The sequence below is a fragment of the Myotis nattereri genome (assembly GCF_964212035.1).
Source record: "Myotis nattereri genome assembly, chromosome: 4".
Classification (NCBI taxonomy): Eukaryota; Metazoa; Chordata; class Mammalia; order Chiroptera; family Vespertilionidae; genus Myotis; species Myotis nattereri.
This window is the reverse complement of record NC_138079.1, coordinates 24,491,337-24,514,864: the sequence shown is the minus strand read 5'-3', so window position 1 is coordinate 24,514,864 and position 23,528 is coordinate 24,491,337. Positions and strand designations below refer to the sequence as shown.

The following is a 23,528-nucleotide window of genomic DNA, read 5'->3' as shown; positions in this document are numbered from 1 at the left end:
TACCCAGTAGAGTAAGGGTAAGTATAGTAAGAGGGACACAAAGAGCGTTTACTCCGACCGAAATGCCTGTCTTCCCACATTTTCAGGTTTTAACTTTTCAAGTTTTAATTCTTTCATTCTTCTCAACCTTTACTCTAAGATACTGAGCTAAAAATAGTTGCTAACCCCATGCCTACTATGGTGGTGTGCACTAGCAAGGTGAACTTGCAGAATTTTTTCTTTTCAGTGGAATAATTTGGGAGAATGAGAAAGCAAGGATTACAAATAAAAAGTTTGAAAACCGGTGATCTAATCCCCTCCTGCCACCTCCAGAGCACTAAGCATAAATCATTCAGACAAACGGTACCCTATCCACAAGATCTCCTTGAGAGGATAGATTCCACAGCCTCCTGGGTGAAAATTTCTGTCACTGGTATAATTTGCCTTCTGCATCCTGCCTGCTCGCATTTGTGTACCTTTTCTTTAGTTACCACGGGAAATGAAGAGCATCTGGCGACACTCCTAGTGTAATAGACCTGTGCGGCACATCCCTGTCACTTCTAATGATACATTCGGCTTTCACCCCATGCTCTCGTATTAAAGTCCTCCAAATAGTAATCACAGTCTACTTATTTCACACCAGGTGGCCCTCTGGTAGCTCGTGTCCCACAGCTGTGGGTTCCTCTTCAGCATGGAGAACGGAGAGAGTGGTTGAAGGAGGAATGCCAATATGGTTTTTTTATTTGTTTTAAACCAATAAACCTTTTCCTCATTAAAATTTAAGGTTTAAACTAATTATAAAAGACTGCTGTGCTGAGATAATAGAAAACATCCTGAATTCTCAGAAACAGAGTTTGAGATTTGGGATATTTATTTGGGTCCCTGCCAGTGCATCAGGAACTCAGCAGCTTTTTTCTCAGCTTTACAGAGAGCCCGGACTACAGCTTTTTTCATGTTTTCTGGTGATTTCAAATAAAAATAATTGGGGGGGGGGGGAGCGGCGGTTGGTTAAAAAGGAAGACAGCTTAGCATTTGGTAAAATGGAGAGCTTTGGAGACAGTGAGTGGATAGGTATATAGAACGTTCTACAGAAGACAAATTCACAAGGATTCCTACAACTTCCTATAACCTTTTTGCTATAACCAGAGAGGAAGCATATCTTACCTAGTGATGATGCTATTATCGATAACAGTGGCAGCAAACATTGCTGGGTGTCTATTATGTGCTGGTCCTTGTACTTGGATTGTATATTTGTTCACTCGAATCCTCATTACCACCCCGTGTGGCAGGTGCTACTTCCCCCATTAAATAGATGCAGAAACCGAGCCTTAGAGAGATGGGAACTCACACTGGGTCACTTAGCCAGGAAGCAGTAAGTTTGAGCCCAGGCAGCCTGGCGCTAAGTCTTTTACTTTTTACTACATATCTAACAGGAGGCAATGTTTGCAAAATAGTCTTGATAGCTATCGCATGCCCAATTGGGTGCTTAATGTTTGTTTTCTAAACTACTAAAAAGTAAAAAACAGATATTTATAGCATCAACATCTGCAGGCTTTCTAACCTCATGTCTTGCCCCTTCATATTCATCCACCCCTTCAAAAATCATCTCTCTGAAATAAAAAAAGTCTTTGCCACTGCCCCCTTTTGACACCTTTTGGGATTCCTCCCCAGAGCAGGAAAGTGCAGAGTTCTCTGTATCACCCACAGGCCCTCTCTGCCAGGAGGCCGGCCAGCCTCGCCTGTGTTAGCCCTCCTGCACTCGGCTCTGGCTTCTCCTCCACTTCCACCCAGTAATCACCGTGCTGTGTCAGGTCCCCAGAGCGGTTCCCTCTTCCTGGAAAACCCTTCCCCACCGTCTCGTCCATCCAGGCTGCTGTAACAAAATACCACAGGCTGGGTGGCTCATGAACAGTAATTGGTTGCTCACAGTTCTGGAGGCCGGAAGTCCAAGGTCACAGTACCCACATGGTCAGGTGAGGGCCCTCTCGCGAGTGCAGACTTTCATTGTATACTAACATGAGGAAGCGGCTGGAGAGCTCTCTGGGGCTTCGTTGATAAGGGCATTAATCCCATTCATGAGGCCTGCACCCTCGTGACCTAATCACCTCCTAAAGGCCCCGAAACCATCATCTTTAGGGGTTAGGATTTCAACATACGCATTTTAGGGGGACACAGAGATTCAGACCACAGCACCCACTCTCCTGGCAGACTCATTCTTTTTCAGTTCTGACTCAATATTAGTCAGAATCCAGCTACATGAAAAAAATTTTAAATGCATATGTTCAGGTCCCATCCCCAGAAATTCGAATTCCTTGGTCCTTGGAAGCGGTCTGAGCACCATGTCTCAAAAGTGCCTGAGGTAACAGTCAGTGAGCCTCTGAAACGTTTGTACTGGGGCAGGTCCTCCAGGGCTGGCGCTGTCACCGCAGCTTCCCCGGCGTGTCACAGTGGCCGGTCTGTGTGTGGATTCCTCAGAGGTTAGCATTCCCCAGAGGGCTGCCTGGGTTGCTGATCGTCTGGTGGGCCTCAGCTCTCAGCACAGGGCGTAGCCCAGCCTCGGCCTCCACACAGCACGCTGCGCTGCCATGACCTTGGGGTGTCCTGCCTTGCTGTCCCCTTGGTCCCACTGGTTGGCAAGCAGCACGGTTCCTTAGGAAGCAGAGTCCAGCAAAGGCCAAGGGTGCAAGTTGTCATTTAAAGTATTGCCATTCAGACTTTGTGTGTAGGTAAAGCGTGAGGTCTTACCTCTTTTCAACTCATCTAAATTTGTACTGACTCTAAAAATATGGGTGACTTACAGCTTCCCCCCCCCCCCCCCCCCCACCGCCCAATGACTTAGTTCAGGCTCTGAGTCTTGACAGAAGATCTCATTTTCTACTGGCCATCCTGCTGCTTGGAGACCTGTCAGGGTGTATTTTAAATAAAACCCGAGCGTTCCTGTATCATCTTCACTGCTTTCTTCCTTCCCTGCAGACAGTGTTGCTGCACAGCACTGGGTGGGCCCTGCGCTGGCAGGTGGCCGTGGGGGCCCGGTGATCGGTGCTCATGTGTGCATCAGGCTTGTTGATTCTGAGGCATGGAACCTCCCTATTGCAGCCTAAGAGTTTTCTCCTCTCAGCAAACTCACATATTGAGAGAGAACCCGACTTGCTCAGCATAGCCATATTTTCAAAATAGCCCTCCTACTCCCCCAGGGCCTCTGCTTGGAGAACCCTGCCCCTGCCAGCAGAAATCCAAACCAAAAAGGATGTCTCCCTTCCGGCTCAGTTATTCTATAATTACAAGATATTAGGCTGGTGGACTCCCTTCTTGGTTGGGTCTCCTATTAATGTTATGTGCTAGGCCTTTTTAATTTTGAGCTTCTCCGTGGATATTAGTTTTAATGAAACACTATATTGAAGAAAAGAGTTGGGAGAAATAGGAGAAGGATGGGAGCAAATACAAGCGAAGAATAAATAGTCTGTAACTCAACAGCAAGCATGGCTTATGAAGATCAAGTTGTAATTCTGCTTCATGAATCATTGTCAGACAAATTAAGAACATATTGTTTCTTATTTATCTATTGTCAAGGATGCAATCTCAAGCATTGAGAATAAATCCAGATTTTCATAAGCTTAGTTGACACGATGGAGCCACAGAGCATAAAACTTGCATCTAATAAAGTGGGATTTGGAGCGGTGGGGGGATGATATAAAACCAGTCCCGCTCGCAGCTGCTTCCTGCTGGCTCCTTGGCCCTGGTGCCAGGGGTGTTTCTAAACAGCGAGGAATTGTAACAGACGAAGAATTTGTTATATCTGTTGATAGAAAAGTCCTAGCTATTGATACATTATTCCCCCATATCTGAGAGATTGGGGACGCTTATTTTCAGATTTGCTGGGCGAGTCCCATCTGTGTATCTACCCCTCCTGCCATGTGTCTCCCTCCTCTCTCCCTCTAGTATGAGTGGTTAGTGAGTGTTAAAATCCCAAACCAGGCATGTTTTATGGGCACCTCTCCCATGGGTTAATTGCGTAATTTTCACGCACTGCTTAGTGTTACTACTTGGATAGTAATAGAGGACTCTAGTTCACTGAAATTCTTCATAGAAATTTTTGTTTTGAGTTCCTGAAGTTAAACTATGAAAATTATATTTTCACCTGATTACAGATAAAGGGTCTCAGTGTGAAAAACTGTAACTCAGGATATGTAGTAGTAACCTTTAAAATAATAAAAGTAAAATGTAGTAAATAATTTAAATATTTCAAGTGGTACTTACTAAATCATCACTTCCCCAAATACTGTAATATCAAAATTAGCATTAGTGCCACAAAACTCGAGGCTTACTTTAGACTTTTTAAAAATGCTCTTTTAAAACTAATGCTCCGTGGTAGAAAGCAAGTGGAGTTTGCTGGGTGGGAGGCGGGTTGTATTACTTGATTTCAAAGAACCACAGGGAACTTGTTTGGGGTGATGGAACCATAGAAGGTTGTCAAAACTCATCTGACTGTACTTAAATGGTGAGTTTTATTGTATGTAAATTATACTTCAGTAAAGTTGATTTTACATAATTTTAATGCTCCTTCGTTTAATAGCATTACACTTAATGGAAGCTATGACCTTTAAAATAGTACAGCATACCCAGCAACACTGGCCACTGCAACTAAACAACCAAATGAGCTATTTAAATGTCAGTCAGGTAAAGTCCTGGAGTAGAGGGAGCCATTAGGGAGAAGTTCGGAGTGTATGGAGTTTGTCACTGCTGCTGGGGTGTGTGTGGGGGGGGCGGGGGGGGGGGGCCTGAAGACTTAAATAGTCACTTCCTCTGTCGGTCTCAGGCTGCTTGGTCCCGACACCAGGAGCAAGAGAGACACCAGAAGTGAAATGGTTTCTAACTGCACCTCCGTTCCTTTGGCCAGTTGCTGCGAAGCTCTCTGGTGAATAACAGGACCCAGGCCAAGGTGGCGGAGGAGCTGGGCATGCAGGAGTACGCCATCACCAACGACAAGACCAAGCGGCCCGTGGCCCTGAGGACCAAGACGCTGGCAGACCTTCTGGAATGTGAGTCCTACAGCAGGAAGCCGTTTGAGCCTGCAAATTCAAAGTTGAAATCAAAAGGACCAACATTCATCTTCCTTTTTCTCATTATTATTATGTTCTGACTAAAGACACCTCTTTCCTATTTTAATTTGTATTTATGATTTCCTCCAAAGCTTATTTAAAGGAGAATAATTTGAAATTAAGGCATTTGAATAATGCATTTTATGTTCAGTCTGTGTTCACTGGTGCACCCCGCACCCCCCTCCACCCCCCTCCACACCCCTCCACCCTAATGCTCAACCACCACATCCCTGTGGGAAACAGTAACAGCATATGAAGATTGTAATAGTGAATCAGATCTTTTTTTGCCGCCCAGCAGCCTTTATATAGGGTCATAGAAGAAAGAAAGATAATTTACTCACTAAATACTAAAACTAATAACTATTGTTTTGAATGAGCTCAAAGCTCTATGGACAAATGTCATATTTTACACTTCCTGATATGGTCTGTTGGCATTATGAATAATCCTGTTATAGCTAACTAAAGGATTATACATATAACTTATTGTTTCTGATAATACTTAAAAATAAGTGGGCCATACCCCGAGCCTTGAAACTTTTTAATGTTAGTGTATATTTGACAATTGGAATTATATACAGATATTAAAGTCTACTATTCAAAAGCTGCTCATTTACAAAGTGTAAAGGCGGTCTGACTAATTAACCTAAAAAAAACTTGTTTTTCAATTCAAATAAAGTATCTTAAAGATTAAAATTATTAAACAATTAAGTTTAGAGAACATTCCCACTGGCTTTATTTTTTATTTTTTTTAAGCTCAATGAAAGCTATTTTTATTCTTTTAAAAACTTGCCATTTGGCCCTAATCAGTTTGGCTCAGTGGATGGAGCGTCGGCCTGCGGACTCAGGGGTCCCAGGTTCGATTCTGGTCAAGGGCATGTACCTTGGTTGCGGGCACATCCCCAGTAGGGAGTGTGCAGGAGGCATCTGATTGATGTTTCTCTCTCATCAATGTTTCCAACTCTCTATCTCTCTCCCTTCCTCTCTCTAAAAAATCAATAAAATATATTAAAAAAGATAAAATAAAAACTCGCCATTTGTTTACTTGGTTAAAGTAACTTTTAATGAAATTATCTTTGAGATCACCATTTATTAATGGAAAGTTAGATATATTGTTATAGTCATTAAGTCCAGTATTACATTTCTCTGTGTTTGAGCAGATTGAATCTATAAATAGTCTCATTTCTGTTCCTGAAATGTAGCTCAGACCTTTGTAAATGGGTGACCTCCTCAAGATTGGTGTTGAGAATGGCAGGCCGCAAGGATGTGCTCATTCTGGTGTCAGATCTGGTCTTCAAGTTTTATTTGATGTTAACACAGTTGTGTTTCCAGATATCATTCTTCCCCTGATGTACAGTAGCATTTAGTCTATCATCTTAACTAACATAATTTAGTCCTTAGCCAAACTTAATTTGGTCTTTGTACCTCATGACTTTGCATCTTAATCACACACCTATATTGTTGCTTCTGATATTAGTGATAAAGAGTTCTTGTTTAAAGAAAGATGAAATGGTAATTTCATCTTCCTGGTAGATGGCAGTGCATTATATTTATTTTTAAATGTTCTCTTTTTCAGCATTTATTGCAGCATTGTACATTGACAAGGATTTGGAATATGTTCATACTTTCATGAATGTTTGTTTCTTCCCACGATTAAAAGTAAGCTCATATAAAATTTATATTGCTTGTATGTGTTCCACATGGTGATCCCAAAACCATTACTAAATGCTCTTTGGGGACTTGCTACAGGAGTTCATTTTGAATCAGGATTGGAATGACCCCAAATCCCAGCTTCAGCAGTGTTGTCTGACACTTAGGACGGAAGGAAAAGAACCAGACATTCCTCTGTACAAGTGAGTACTCGCGGCCCACAGGCCATCCGTTCCAGGAGCTTAGAGATGATGCTCTGGTTGTGTGGAGGGAAAACTAGTCACTGTGGGTGACTGTGATCAGGGCCCCAGATTGAGACTTCTTAACTCGCACTTGGCCCAACACTGAAACTCTTTGGGCCTCTCAGTCTTACCGCCCAAAGTAAGTGGGTCACATTTGATTATCTAAGCTTTTCCCATCTCTATAATGGTGTTAGAACTACTCCCTGTGAGGAAGACATATGAAGGTTAGGAGACCGAGATGAGAGCAGTGAGAAACATCAATGATGAGACAATCATTGATTGGCTGCCTCCTGCATTCCCCCTACTGGGGATTGAACCCGCAACCTGGGCATGTGCCCTGACCAGGAATCGAACCATGACCTCCTGGTTCATAGGTCAATGGTCAACCACAGGCCGGGCTGTCTTCTTATTTCTTGTAACCTCTGCTGTGTGTCTGGATTGGAAGATTGTGTCTGCTTAATTAGTAACAGGACTTGAGTGTCCCTGTCCACCTCCTTGCAGCCTGTCAGCCTCTCCCTGTGGCCTGACAGATTCGCTCTCTCAGGCCGTCATTGTAAGAAGCGGGCAGTTCTCATTGCTGCTGTTATTCAAATATTTGGAACTTTTCTTCTCAGAATGTGTATCAAAAGCAGCCTTGTACTTTAGAGTATCGTTAGTGACAAATCTTTATTCTTTGTGTGATAACCAGAAATTCAATAGGAATGCAGGGCACTATACACATAACCCCAGCTTTGATGAAAACAGCAGGTTTGACTCAGAAGCCGAGTAATTATCTTGAGGCGCTCACACGTTGATTCAGAAGGTGATTTCAAAGAGGAATTACAAAAAGGAAGAATTATCCAAATAGGTGGGGTGCCTCCCAAAGCGTTATCTGGATGTGCGTTTTTGAGGATATAAAAACCCAGTCCCAGTACTGGTTCACCGCTTGTCTATACACACAAGGTTGCGGGCACACACACTTGTGTGATTATTCCATATGGAATAGAAGCCCCCTTGCCTCCGACCTTTTCCAACTTCCGAAAACTCAAGAAAAAACACCGAGTGGCAACAGGGAATTTTAAATCCTTTTATATGTTGTTATTTAACAGTCACAACACAATACAGGCTTTCTCCCTAAAAGAAAAAATGAGGCCAGGAGAAATTTTTGTCACCCACAGAAAGCTACTATACAGTGTCCCAAGAAACTGTCACTGCTAAACAATGTTTCCTTTACTGGAGAGAAAAACTCCTAGTGTTTAGAAATAGTACTTTCATATGTGCCTAATAAGCATAATGAGTATCCCAACTGTATTACATGAAAGGCTCCGAGTCTTTCCTCATCAAAGTGATAATTAAAGCTGAAGAAACAAACTGGGGAAGATAAACTTCCAGTGGCGCAGGCATGATTACTGTAATAAGTGCTACCTTTCAGCCGCCGCGTGCTTTCATCCCACGGAGATGTAAACACACAGGAAATGACGGCTCCCTTCTCATAAATCCCCAGTGAAAGCCCAGGTGAGCTTGTCCCTCATCGAGATGAAGGGCTTGTTTAACATAGTTTTTCCAAGATTAACGGGCCCGTTCCATTTTCTTTTGTCGGCTACTTTTTAATTTCCCTTTTCCACGAAGTTATCAGTTTCCCCACATTTGAGATCTGCACCACGTCATTAAAATGCAGAGTACCTAGAGTTTTGTTTTTTGGCACTTGTGTGCTCAGCATTATAGCATGCCTCTGAAACGATCTCGGATGTTTCAGAAATTAAATACATTTTCCGATCTTTCAGATAGGATAAGAGACATCAGGAGGAGTCCATAAAGGATGTGAAACCATTCAGACGTGGCTCGAGGTGTATTACCCAGATACTTATTGTTTTAGCTGTGCTGAGCACTGAACAATGAACAGACCAATATGGTTCCCTTTTCACTGAGAAAAGTTCATTTTATGAAACTTGGGATATGCAGGCTTCGACATTGCTTAAAACTATTTTCCAACTCACTGTTAGCCTTCAGATACTATTTATGACTTATACTATTTATACTTTAGCGGGAAATGCATACAAATCCGTGTTAGAATTTTTTAAATTTCCTATTTCAAAAAAAGCTCTCTATATTTGTCAGGCTTAGCAAATACAAAATTTACTCCTTTAATTTTCATATTACTTTTTCCTTCCTCTGTCTAAGCAATAAATACATGTTTTTCTTGGAGTTACATATTAGCAATAACAACTAAATAACACTTTGCCATAATTGATTTTCTTCCCTTTCCCTCTCAGGACTCTGCAAACGGTGGGGCCATCCCACGCTAGAACCTACACGGTGGCTGTTTACTTCAAGGGAGAAAGAATAGGCTGTGGGAAGGGACCAAGGTAGGAGAAGTTGCGTTTAATCTCTTCACATGAGAAGTCCCTGCTTGGCATTTTCAAACTCTGCAGTCTGTCTTGTTTAAATTAGAGTATATCTCAGTGATGGTGAACCTATGACACGCTTGTCAGAGGTGACACGCGAACTCATTTTTTTGGTTGATTTTTCTTTGTTAAATGGCATTTAAATATATAAAATAAATATCAAAAATATAAGTCTTTGTTTTACTATGGTTGCAAATATCAAAAAATTTCTATATGTGACACGGCACCAGAGTTAAGTTAGGGTTTTTCAAAATGCTGACACGCCGAGCTCAAAAGGTTCGCCATCACTGGTATAGAACGTTCCAGGGTAATAAAGTTAATCTCAAGGATTAATGTCTCCACCACACCCAGCCCCCAAACTTGAGCATCTGCCTTGGATGTTGGAAATGCCATTGCTGAAGGGGCTTTGGCTACCTTGAGAAAACCACATTATCTGGTGCACAGGTCGGGGCTGTCCTGTTTTAGTTGCCCAACAGAGAACCCCACGTTGCTGCAAGCACTTTAAGAAATGTCCTGTGTGACGCCATTAGGCATTTGACCTCTTAGTGCCACTCGAGCTTTGTGGAAATGCTAATGTCTTCAGGTGAAAAGAATTTTGTGTATTATCACCTTTCTTTGAACCCTTAATCTATGTGTTAAACTGAGAAGTGATTAGAAGTCTGTCTATACCTATATTTTTTACTCTTTGCTTCTTTAAGCTTTACACTGAGGATATTCAAATTTAAGTAGGAAATACTTCAAATGTAATATAAATGGAAGGCATTTTACTGCAGTACTAAGTGTGGAACGAGTAACTGAAACAGGCTTGAGCAAATAAATGACATTTCTGCATGCCCTGTGTATATTCCTCTCTGCAGTTCAGTATGTGACAGTAGAAGTAATCAGATAAATTTTATGTGCCAAACATGAAAATCAGCCTGTATAATGTGTAGCCATACCATTTGTTTTTGAAAAAAACCTCTTTAAATTAAAATGTACCTTACCTATATTTGATTTAACAGTATCCAGCAGGCGGAAATGGGAGCAGCAATGGATGCACTTGAAAAATGTAAGCCTATCTCTTTTTCTATAATTATATGTTCATAATGTAATGAGTGTTTTATGGGAGGAAAATGGGAAAATAGAAAAATGGTAAGTACTGATAAAATGTGATCTTCTTTTCATCATAATTAGTCTTCACAGAGAGTGCAGTAGAATGTGAGATATGTATAAATGGGCTTATAATTTTATAAAAGTGCCCCAGAATGCCTTTTGATGTTCATTTTCCTTTTTTGCATAGAGTCACATTCTCAGCCCAGGTACCCCATGTGAACAACCTAATGTATTTCTTTCCATAGATTTCTAAAATCTTACACATGCAAAGGATTTTTCCTTTTAGTTTTTGGCCATTGTTTTATGGAAATGGGATATCTACGTACTTACGTGCATCGCTCTTTCCTTGCTCATTTTGGGCAGCCTTGCCGGGTATAGTGGCTTCAGTTTGCGTTACAGTTCATGCTGTAAATGAGCCGTAGTTTATTCAGGTTTTCTTTATTTTGTTATTGGTGGACACTTTGTTTCTGGTTTTTCACCACTGTTGACAGTAAATATGTATACACTCGTGCTTTTAGTTCTGTGGGAGAGATCTCCCAGAGTGGGATGGCTGGATTGAAGAAACTTCAATTACATAATTGGCCACGTAGGGAACTGCATAGTCTTTTGTAAATTGAAGGTTTAAGTACAAGAAATTTTTCTTCTGAGGTGTATTGTGCTGCACAGCAGAACCTGTGGCAAAACATGACAAAGCTATTCAATTATGCTTCAAGCTCGATTATGCTTCAAGTACCAGCTGAAGGTGGGAGAAAGCAGAGTGCAGGAAGCTGACAGTGAAGAGCCCAGATTCTCAGCCATGGGGGATTCCAGGAAGAGCAGGGAGCCAGCAGCGTGGGAACCCAGCAGACCACAGCTCCCTAGGCAAGGGGAGCAGGGAGGAGGCAGTGGGGTGGAAGCTGGTGTTACCATGTCCAGGGATCATGGGATCTTCACTGAGAGTTTCAGTTGACTGGTGGGGAACTTTTACATCTAACCTATATTGTACAACCCTAATATGCAAATTGACCCAACAGTGGAACAACTGGTTGCTATGACATGCACTGACCACCAGGGGGCAGACACTCAACACAGGAACTGCCCCCTGGTGGTCAGTGCTCTCCCATAGGTAGAGCGCCGCTCAGCCGGAAGCTGCCAAAAGCCGGGCTCACAGCTGGCAAGCGCAGCTGTGGTACTGGGAGCCTTTCCCACCACAGCAAAAGACTCTTCCCCGCCACCGCTACCCCCCCCCCCCCCCCCCAGTGCATGAATGTCGTGCACTGGGCCTCTAGTTATATATATAATGCACAATCATGTATTGAAATACAAGTGAGGTTCCTTTTTCTACGACAAGATTGTTAAGTGCTTCCCAGCCATTGAAGCACTTCACTCCAACCAGCATGTGTGGGGCAGTCTCAGAATAGGCTTTACCTCCAGCACTGTTTTACCACTGAAAGCTAACAAAAAATTCTAAGAATAACCTGCAACAATCTTACTGTGGAAAAGGGGTGTACAGTTGTGAGTACACGAAACAGAGTTTCTTCTTGTATTATTATTTATTAACACATTGTATGCGGGAAACGTATTTATATGTTTTACGTTGACTGGTAGCGTTGACTGGTAGTAGAGCGCAGGACACGTATTAATATGTTTTTTATAGACTAGCGGTAGAATGCGGGTAACGTATAAATACGTAAACTAAAGTTATCGTAATTTTACTGAACGTTGCCATTTGCGCAAAAAATTAGCAAAAATGGCCCACGCCACCTGTTAGTGCGCGATAAAAACTACCCGCAAACAATGTGTTAATTACTATATTACTTCCCATACAAACAACTGTAAAACTACTGTTGCCCCACCCTGTGTCTTTCTAAGGCTAATAACACAAGAAAATGCTTACCCTATATAATAAAAGGGTAATATGCAAATTGACCCTAACAGCAGAATGACTGGTCACTGTGACATACACTGACCACCAGGGGGCAGACGCTCAATGCAGGAGCTGCCCTCTGGTGGTCAGTGACTTCCCACAGGCGGAGCTCTGCTCAGCCACAAGCCAGAGGATGTCCAACTGCAGCTTAGGCCTGCTCCCCGCTGGCAAGTGGACATCCCCCGAGGGCTCCTGGGCTGCCAGAGGGATGTCTGACTGCCAACTTAGGCCCGACCCCCCCGGGGATCGGGCCTAAGCCAGCAGGTGGACATCCCCCGAGGGGTCCCAGACTGTGAGAGGGCACAGGCCGGGCTGAGGGACCCCACCCCCCGAGTGCACAAATTTTTGTGCACCAGGCCTCTAGTAGTAGAATAAGTGGAAACCAGCGTATCCATAAAACATACGTACACTGTACTCTGGTAGTGGAAGGGAGGAAGGGGGCATACTTTTATGTGTTTGTGTGTCTGTGTAACACATAACACACTTTTACAGTGTGCATGTATGTGTGTAGTATAACCGGACTTCATAGGAAAAGGGGCTATAAGGACATATTCTAAAAGCTTATCAGTGATTAGATCAGAGTAAGAGGATTTTGTTTTAGTTATGGATTAAGTTTTACAATAGAAGTTACTGAGGAAGTAGAAACTTGCTCAACAGCTGACTTTTTGGGATTTGTTTGAATTATACCTTTAAAAATACTTATAGTATTTGAAACCTGTTTTATAGAACACAAAAAGAATCAGTTAAAAAAAAAATAAAGACACCTATGAAATGCCAGAACTCTATCATCAAAAAAAAAATCAAATCAGTTTAATATCATTTGGGAGGTAGGATTTTATTACTGTTTTATTTCTTAAATACGGTTGCCATTATGTTCCTTTTTTTGTTTAAAATCAATCACTGACTCTCAGATAGTCAGGATCTCGACTGATTCACCACCTGCCTTTCAGGTGCTTTTTCTGCCACCCTGTCCCTGTCCCTTCTCTCATCTGGGGAGAGGATGGGATGCTGTATAGAAGGTGGGGACTTAGGAATATGATATATACTTGTACCCACTTTTATTATGCTTCAACCATAACAGAAACAAAAATGCTTTTCCCCAGGCATGCTGTGTGCTCCCATACCTCTGATTCTTCATACTTTATATGTGAAATATACCTGTGTGTCTCACAGTGCCTTGCCTGGGCAGGACAGCGCCCTCTTTCCCAGTGACTGCATAGCTGTGTGGCTCCCATCACGCTTATCTCCTATTGTGATGTTTGTTGTTGAAGTGTGTGCTGACTAGGAGTGTAAAGTGACTATTTCTCATCCCATACTTGATTTCTTACCTATTGCTGCACTCGCCACAGACCACAAGTGAATTGTAAGATTTTAAAATCTTACTTAGGGTTTCGACTGTGTCAGCACCCTTGCATGGGGTCAAATATCAACCTAAATCTGGCTTCAGCTCTGCCCCTGAGCGCTGTGTCTCCTTTCACGGATACAAGTGCTTTCCTTGAGTTTCTGTTGCTGATGCAGCTCTGGGCTTCTCATGGTGAACTTGACAAATAGAATGACCAGAAATAGGGACTTAGAATGTAGTCTCCCTTTGCCCATCTGATCTTTTCTTGCTCTTTTCAGAAACTTTAATTCTTGGTAAATAATGGTGTGATGATATCATTGTTTGTTTGATGTTTTTGCCTCGAGCTTTGTGAAAATATACAACTCCATTTTGCTATATCCTTTACTCTCTTCCTGAAAATCACTGCTTGCTAAGAGAACTGTGCTAAGACGCCCACCCGGAGTCATTCTGACGCCGCATGTCTGTGTTTTAACATTGCTGTATGTCTCTGCGCTTTTTATACTCCAGTTCACGTCAGACATTGTGATCTAGAATCGGGGATGCTGATCCAGACCTCCATGTATTTCTGAGTAATAAAAGAATAGGGGAAGAAAAGGAACAACATTTTTTTCTCTTGCCTTAAAAAAGACAGCTGTCTATATTTCACATGAATATGTGTTTGTGTGTGTTTAGTTTGCACTAGTGGCTACGTTTATTAAGTATAAAATATATCTCCTCGTGTCAGATAACTTTCCCCAGATGGCCCATCAGAAGCGGTTCATTGAACGGAAATACCGACAAGAGTTAAAAGAAATGAGGTGGGAAAGAGAACATCAAGAGAAAGAGCCAGATGAGACCGAAGACATAAAGAAATAAAGGACACGGACATCGTGGCGTATTTACTTGCTTAATAACGGTGACTGTTGCCCATTGAGATGTACCCCAGTTTTTCTACAGACAATGAATGAAGTGTGTGGTTGAAATAAAACCCAGTCAAATCACTATTGTTGTTTTACTGGTTTTATATTCTGTTTTTAGCTGGGTGGTCTTTATTACCAGGTATTTGATTTCTTTTTAATGGAAACCTTCACTTTAGCAGATATGTGTATTCCCTTATATTTTTTCTTTAAACAATAAAATTTTAAAAGTTTATTCTGTGTGGGTAGATCCTGTTTTTCTATCTCTGAGATTATTACCCGAGACTTTGAGCTGACAAGTGAAAAATTCACTTTACCAGATATTTGGATTACTCTCTACTAACATGTATACTTTTTTAAAAATCTCTGGATTATTAACCATATTTTTTAGCTTGCATGTGGATGTTTATCAAGTTCTCAGCTGCAAATATTGAACTTCACCTTCTCTAAGCAGTGAATCCTTTGTAGATGGAATCTCTTTAATGTTTAACTGGCTAACAGGAGAGGGAAAGACATATTTGAGTCACATATATTCTTTGAGTCATTAGAATAGGGATGAAGTCATGATTCTAAGCCAGACCCTTTAAGAAGTTTATAGATGGACTTCAGGGAAGTTTCAGAACCTCCTGAAATTTTATGTGTGTCTTTGGGTTTGGGTGAGTGGGTGGGAAGCTGGAAGAGAGGGTTCATGGCTCTCATCAGTTCAAAGTGGTCCCTGCAACAAAGGGTTAACATTATATTAAAAGATATGACATTTAAAAAAATGTTATTTTATACTGAACATCACTGGTTTCTTATTAATAAAGGCAAAACTTTCTTTTGAATGAGTTTTCATCCGTTATTTTAGCAAATATATAGTGAGTGTCTACTATATTTCAGGCACTGTTCTAGGCTCTGGGGCTACAACAGCAATGAACAAAACACGCGCACGCGCACACACACATCAGAGGGAAGCATGAGCGAGACGACCTCGATAGGGTTTTTAATTTGTTAACCATAACAATGTAAGATGGTGCCTGTAAGAAAAGGTTGCCCTGCCCACCTTCTCCCACAGACAGCAGCACTGGGAGGGAGAGAAGACTGGATTCATCAGGTGTTCCTGAAAATGTATGAGCAAACGCAGGGAAAACATGACTTCTTTTTAAACACACACTTTCACTAGTCCCGCATGTGCATCAAAATAATGCCAAAGCCAACGTGCAGTTCACGATTTTTTCTTGGACTCTGGCATTTCCTCTCTTGAGTATTCTGTCCCCGCTAGGGTTCTCTCTCCATGTTAATATCTCTTGAAACCTGAAGAAGTTAAGTCCACAAGACAGGAGAGTCTCTGGTGCATTAAAATCTAACAAACGCCATCAGCACAGATTAGCCCTGCTGGCTCTATAGAGTAATTGTGAGGCCAGCAACCAGCTCTGTACCTATCCTCATGGACAACTCAGCAGGCCCCCATGACCACAGTTCCCACCCTGCCTCCTGCCCAACACAACCCAGTCCTCTCACCTCCCAGTTCTGATCAGAGAAGTGCCAGTGAGAGTGTAAGATCATACATTAATTCACCCGTGTTAAGTGCAGTTATTCGTAGAGGCCGGAGGTCTCTTTGGGGAGACCTTAAATGATGAGGCATCGGCAGACCAAGGGCCTTTAAGTGGGACTGGGAGATGGAGGAGGAGGAGGAGGAGTGGGCCAGACAGGGAAGGCGTCACAATATTTAATATTTGAGATAATGTGACTTTGAAGATGAGAGGGAGCGTGTAAGGTAGCGGAGGACATTTCCTCCCAAGGGAGCAACAGGATTAGGTAGAAGACTATGGTTTAGGAGCCTATTGTGTTATTCCATGGGAAATGCGAAGGCCTGATTCAAAGCTCAGGAGAGCTGGGGCAGGACTGATTTGAAAGATATATAGGAGGTGGAACCTATAGATCATGGAGCAGGGCAAGGTATCACAACCTGACATTGTTGACAATTTGGGCCCAATCATGCTTTGCTGGGGCAGGAGGGACTGTCCCTTGCAGGTAGGATGCCTAGTTGCATGCCTGGCCTCTAACCACTAATGCAATAGCATCCCTTCCCCCAGTTGTGACAACTGGAAGTACCTCCAGATACTGCCAGATGTCCTCTGGGGGCAAAATCACCCCTGGTTGAGAATCCCTAGTTTAGGACAGCTGTTAAAATATAACAGTCATGAAATAAAGCAAATACTTATGAATTAGGGGTTTGGAGAACATCCTAAGATTTATTTGTATTTGTAGCATGGAAGATGAAGCATCCTTGTCCTCAAGGAGCTTACTATTTAGAAAAGGAAGTACTTATACTCATTCATAAAGTGCCACATGAAGGATCAGAGAGGGGGTGACTCATTCTTTCTGAAGGAAGGGTGGGGGTCAGAGGAGGTCCAACCTCCTTGAGAGCTGATTTCAGTGCCCCTGGCTGTTGACTCTGTTCCTCATGACCAAGAGCCTTTCTTCAGGTCAGACATACAAGTGTATTTTTTAACCACAATATCATTATGACACCTAGCAAAATTATCAAAAACTCAATTTATAATTATCAGTCTTATCTTCAAATGGACTGCTGGTTTGTCCAAGTAATGATGCATATATTACCTGTGGTTTTTATGTCCCTTACGTCTCTTTATATCTAGAACATTTATCCACTGCCCCTTTTTTTCCTAATTAGTTAAAGAAACCCAGTCAGCTGTGCCCTAGGTTTCCCACATTCTAGATGTGATGCATTGCTTTCTTGTGGCGCCCTTCACTTTTTCCTCTGTATTAGATCTGAAGACTTGATTTTAGGTTTGGGGTCACAATTTGTGGCAAATGTATACTTCAGGGTTTCTCCTCCTCCCCAGCAATTAGTTCAATAGTGTCAGTCCTCACATTCTTTTGGATGACTGTGATGGCTAATTGTATGTGCAAACTTGGCTAGGCAAGCGATGCTGTTTTAATTAGCTAGGCTTGTGGTCATTCTTATGCACCAATAGAAAACATACATTCACATTTTTTTTCTAAACAGTTGCTTCATGTTACTATCCTGCTTAAATATTCCATGAGTTCCCCATTGCCTGTAGGATAAAGCCCAAATTCCTTATCACAGTGCGAAATTCCCTCACGACCAGCATCCGCCTCTTCTGCTGGCACCACCCCCTCACACCACACTCCACCGTACAGAACAGGTTGCAGATATTTAAACACATTTTACTTTTTCTCAGCAGAGGACTTTGCATTGCCTGAAATAAGCCACCTCCTTGCTAATGATCTCTTACTCATGTTTGGGGCCTCAGCTCAGGAATGAGCTCGTGCAAGCCTTTCCTTGGGCTTACATTGGGGTTAGATGCACATTCTTGGACTCTTTCCCGAGTCACATTTGTCTCACTGTGTTATTACTATCTCTTCACTCACCCATCTTCCCCAGCTAGACCTCAAGCCCCGGCAGACAGGACCCTCCCTAACCCACTTCTGCACCATGGGCTCTCCTTCACTGCTGGCTGAATTAAAAACACCAGACTGCTCTTTGCCATCCTTCCACAATTCTCAACGACCTTAAAGCAAAACAACTTGCTCTAAGCTACCTTCCTGCAGGAATTCTGAGGCTACAGTGCAGAGAATGACCCATTGGAGGCCAGAGCATCCACACCCTCTCTGTTCTGCACTTGGACTTGGTCAAGAACAAAGTGCTAGAATGGGACAGCACAAGCCGGCAGCTCATCCTCTCTTGTGCTCCTGGAAGCTGTGGCTCTCAAGTCTCTCTGAGGTGGAGGTTGGGATGAGCAGACAATAGCTCCAGGAGCTTCATTCTAGATGATGACACAGCCACAGTAGCCCGAGGGGAGGCTTGGTCATCAGTGCCGTCACCAATGGTCGGCTTGGGACAGGCTTTAGTCAGGTGACCCCATAATCTTCAGCAGCAACTCCCTCTCCAATATTCTTTGCTATGGACAAATGATCTTTGTTCAATTTCATATCATTGTATTACATAAACACGGCTCTGAGTTGCCACCTCCAACTAGACTGCTGCTTCTGTTTAGAAATTCGGGAGTTGCTGTTAGCAAATGAGGACAGAACGTTCAGTCTTCTCATAAGACTACCCCAACTAGATTCCCCATCATTGCCTTGCATGGCCAATGGCCCCGGAGACACCCCCATCGATCTCTGCTAATACCCCAGTGATGACAGCACAGCTGTCCCATCTCCCATAGAGTTGCTTCTGAATGTTTTCTTTCATTTCTTCTGGAATATTGGTCAGGTTAAGGGAAAAGTTTTAAATGAAGCTTAAGAAGAGAAGGAAAAAAAAAGCATGGCCAGCTAATCGTTTGTATGCTGACTATTAGCCCATCAGGATCGGAAACTCTCAGATAAAACAACTCCTAATGCAAATGCAGCAAGGCCCTTCACTGTAGTGATTCTAAAGCTCACCTCTATTATTATAATAATAGGGGTCTCAAATGGAGCTGTTGAGAACAGTGGCTGCCCCTGACTAGAATTCAACCAGAAAGATCAAGAGAGAGCCCTAATTGCCTTTCTTCTCAGATCAAACAATTGACTTAATTCTCCAGGCCTACACACCGCAATGTGTTTGAGGAGATTCAAATAGGTTACTATGGAGGATTAAGGTTTTCTCGGCAGATTATACTTTTATGCCCTGTAGTTCATTGCTTGAAGTGTTAAGTAGCTTTGTCAAAATAAGCAGGGCTGGATGGATTTTTAGAAACTTGCAGATCACACACTCGTGCTGAAGAACACAAGGGAGGTGCGTGCCCCCCTCTCCTTTTAAACATAAGTTTAATGGTTGGGAGTGGGGAGACATTAACCACAGTAAAGATTAGTTGGAAATTTCATGAGCTATCTCCGATAAGGGAAATAAAAGTGTGGGTGTTGATTGTGTTTCGCCTCTTAAAAATTGTTTCAGAAAATGATGCAGCTGAAGAAGCCCCATAAAGAGAAGGGATTTTCTTGCGAAGGCGTAACCGCCTGAGGAGGAAGTCCAGGGGGGCTGTGAAATCAGACCCTTGAGGCGTCTCTGTAGTGCTGTGCTAATCAGGGTTATTTTACTCACAAAGATTTCATTTCTGCTTAAAGGAGCCGGTGGCAAAATAAGCTTTCATTGCCTTACAATTGGTGTTCCCAGGAAAGGGCACTTGCCAGAAAGTCTTCGGTGACATTCTGTCCTTGGCTCCACAGGGGGCTCCGTTGTCCTCCTAGGTCCCCCAGGAATGCGTTCCTCTTTAATCAAAGAGTTGTTCTGTGTGTTTACCTGGCCACTAACTGAACGGAACTCTGGTCCTGTGCACACCGCCCTCCACTTCTTCTGATCTCCTGGGTCCATCGCTCTTAGCAAAGCCACGTTAAGTAGCTTAATTGATGTTGCCACATTGCACGACCTACCTATCAAATGTAAACTGCAGGCTAGAGAACTCCCTGGCAATGACTGCACAACCTCGGTGTGCAAACATCCCCCAGAACCATAGCAAGTGTTTTCTCTAGCCTGACCCAGTCACAGCTACGTCTGAGGCCACCCTTCCCCATGCACTAGGTCTTGGCAAGTGCGAGGAAATATCTCCGTCTTGCTTTGATCTCTCATCCCCTCTGGTGTGGGCCTGGCTCCGCGTTCCTCAGCCATGCCTGTCTTCCCAGGTGTGAGAAAGCCATGGAGACAGCAGCCCTTGCCAATTCTTCCAAATCGCAGCAGAGGCGCTCAGCACCACCACACTCCCTGAGGTCCCCGGGGCCCAGGAAAGCTCCTGGGTCATTTGTGGCCTTCTCCCCCAGGAGGGAGCTTGCTGGTAGACCTCAAGGCAGGTAAGCGGTGAGTGTGGGGATGTGAGATTGGCCCGGACAAAGCTAAACACACAGGAAGGAAGAGATGCTAGAGGCCTAGGGGGAAGGCAAGAAAGCAAGAATGAAGTGGCCTGCCTGTTTCAGAGGCCGGGCACCACTAGGGTGGTGAGAGAGGGAGGTGGGCCGCTGAGCAGAGGAGAGGCTGGGAGGGGTGGGGATGGGGAAGTGGAGAAAAGTGCAGCACAGCTTCAGGGGCACCAAGCACTGTGTGGTCAGCATCACAAACTCCCTTCTGTCTCTGAGAGAGCATATGTACAACACCATTGCTCAGCCATGGAAGGGAGCGGCAGAACAGACAATGCTGAGTCCAGTGCCCAGGCTGCCCACGGGGAGGAGACTGAGATTGCACAGGTTCTCATCGCGTCACCTGGCCAAGGGGCTTGGGGAGCTGGTTTTGGCACCGCCAGCTGTTTCATCTCTCTCTCCTCTCCGCCATGTTTCCTTTTTTGGGTCATTCTCATCCTGAGTCCTCCATGGAGCCCCCTGCCCTTCGGCTCCCAGCGTCGGCCCCCTCTGTGTGTAGAACGTCTTTCCTCAGAATTCCCTCAGATTAAGTCCCCGGTGGCGGGGCAGCATCCAGTGAATGAGGACCTCCGATGCCTGGGGTTCGAGTGCAGCATGAATGGTTTCATACAGGGCTCGGCAGACTTCTGTGTAAAGGGCCATGAACTGTGGGCTTTGTGGGCCCACAAACAAAACTGAGACTCTTATGCAGGTACTTCTAGAACAAGAGAGAAAGCAAATTTTTGCATAATTTTTATTGGTAAAATCCGAAGCTCTGTAGACACCGAAATCTGGATTTCATATAATTTTCACATGACACAAAATATTCATCTTTTGATCTTTTTTCAATTATTTAAAAGAGTAGGAAGCTTTCTTAGCTTGTGGGATGTAGAATGACTGGGTGGGCTGGATTTGGCCCGCCAGCTGGAGTTTGCCCCCACGTCCCCTTCTGTCCTTCTCCCCCGCCCCCCCCCCCCCCCCCCCTATAAAGAAGAAAGAAATGTCACTATACTAGTAAACAAAGCTGCACTCACAACTCTGTTCTTCCCATGGCTCTGCAGATTTGCTCGTAATGGATGACAGAAATGCTAGTCATCCAAACCTCAGGTCCCGAGATCAGTGCCTGTGGTTCATGGAGGTAGGCAAGATGAGGTTGCAGAGTTTTTTTTACTCTTCTTCCAGGTAATTAGGCCACGGGCTCAAATGCCTTTGTAATTACTGCCAGCATATCCCTCCAGCACACGCCCTTTATCTGAAGTCTGCGCCTGGGACCCTGGTGGCAACCTTAAATTTTTATGGCAAACAGTTTTCAGAACATTTAAACATACAATATTTCCTTAGATCTGCTTAACAACCAGAGAGGTTGAAAGTGTAATTATTATCCTCATTTTATGATGGAAAAGAACCTAAACAAAAGCAAGGCTTCCAGGGGTTGTGGTGCTAAGATGAGGCATCTGGGAGTGGACAGAGACGGAGCGCAGGTGTTATAGGAGCTGGGGCTATCGCGACAAAGGTAGAGCTGGAGCTACATTGGAGAGGCGTGACAGCCAATGGAAAGTAAAATAGTCCCCTGACATTAAAAGAATCGGCACATGAATGAAGATGTAAAAACACTCCCTCTTTGAATATTTCAAAAAATATTTAGCTTTTTTATTGTAACTTAGAAGCATATCTTAAGGTAAAAGGCTCCAATGTTGAGTAAATCCAAAAGATAAAAAGAATAGACTTCAAGGTAATAATTATACTTCGAAAAACAGCCCCAGGATGCTCCAAAGGCCCATCCCGAGAATGCAAGCTTTGTTGGTACCATCTAGGTTATGGTCTTAAAGCGGGCAGCAGAGAATATTAAGAAGATCACAGAGCACAGGTTGACCCTGAAGGAAAGCATGAATGGGACACAAAGGCAGCGGTGGTAACCCTTTCCCACTGATCCCAGTGAGATCACAGAGGCTGCGACTTTCATGAGCCACAGCAGGTTAGTGGCTGGGCCATCCGACTACCTGCTTATCACCGGCTTCCTTCTGGGGAGAGGTCAGGGAAGCAGGGGCAGCCCGCTGCTGCTGCCTGCTTCTATCCCGGCCACACGGGGACATCACACAAGCCCGAAGTCCTTTGAACACTGCCCTCAGGAAGTGCCACTTGGTGACAGAACTGATGCACTGAAGGGTAGTGGTTAAGAGCGAGAGAGCTCCGGAGTCACACTAACCCGGGCTCACACCCCAAATCTCCCCTCACTGGCCTTGACCTTGGGGAGCCTGCCTTCACCTAGTTCATGGAGCGTCAGGGAGGATGATGCTGTAGCTGTAGCACCGCTTGTGGGGAGCACTAAATGAGACACTGCATGTAAAATGCGTGGCGCGTAGCAGCTGCACAATAAATGTGCACTGTTGTTCTGGGTGTTATTTATTAAGCCCCTTAGCAAACCTGAAACGGCTAATGACTCTGGAGAGGCAGCTCGGTGGCCGAAGAAAAAGTGGTGGGCTGGGATTCAAAAGACTGGGGTTGCAGGTCAAATTCTGACCCTTGGGGAGAGGTTAAGTAATCTGAAGGAAGCCCCTCTTAACAGCCTGAGTTGTCTCATCTCAAAAACAGTGATAATAATGTCTCTTTACAAGGTCATTGGGAGGATTAAGTAAGACGGTGTAAGATTGCTTGATATATTGTATTATTATATTGTGCCACAAACTGCTCACAGCAACATCTCTAAACGCGGCAATCTATACATATTTACATGCACACCGCATTTCATTCTAGAAGAGATTTGAGGCATTCTTCAAACCTCAAGCAAAGCTCAATAAATGAAAAGAATCCACCCATGTAAATAAAAAGAATGCACACAAAATAATGGGCTATAAATATGATTTAAAAATGAGGACCCTGGAATAGGTAAAAGTAGGAACAAAAGATCTAGGAGAAATAAACATTCAAAATTGTGGGTCAGAAGATTTTTCTGCTGTTCAAACTGATATCTAATTTATCTTTTAGTTATCTTGAGAGTCAAAGGAAAAACAGGGAGATGTGATTTTTCATTCTTATTGAAAAAAAAAAAAGTACTTCTATTTTGCCCTCTCCTCTTTTCCTCTCCTCTCCTCTCCTCTCCTCT

At 43.5% G+C, this 23,528-nt stretch overlaps 1 protein-coding gene across 1 annotated transcript in view; it reads left to right on the top strand.

The window, feature by feature from the left end:
* Positions 1-14,820, top strand: part of DROSHA (drosha ribonuclease III) — a 103,999-nt gene extending 89,179 nt beyond the window's left edge. Inside the window, exons 28-33 of the mRNA XM_081089710.1 lie at positions 4,877-5,018; positions 6,652-6,734; positions 6,825-6,928; positions 9,220-9,312; positions 10,353-10,399; positions 14,416-14,820. Of these exons, the coding sequence (XP_080945836.1) occupies positions 4,877-5,018; positions 6,652-6,734; positions 6,825-6,928; positions 9,220-9,312; positions 10,353-10,399; positions 14,416-14,546 (600 nt within the window). The 3' untranslated portion in view covers positions 14,547-14,820. The remainder of the gene's footprint in view (positions 1-4,876; positions 5,019-6,651; positions 6,735-6,824; positions 6,929-9,219; positions 9,313-10,352; positions 10,400-14,415) is intronic.
* Positions 14,821-23,528: the final 8,708 nt, after the last annotated feature.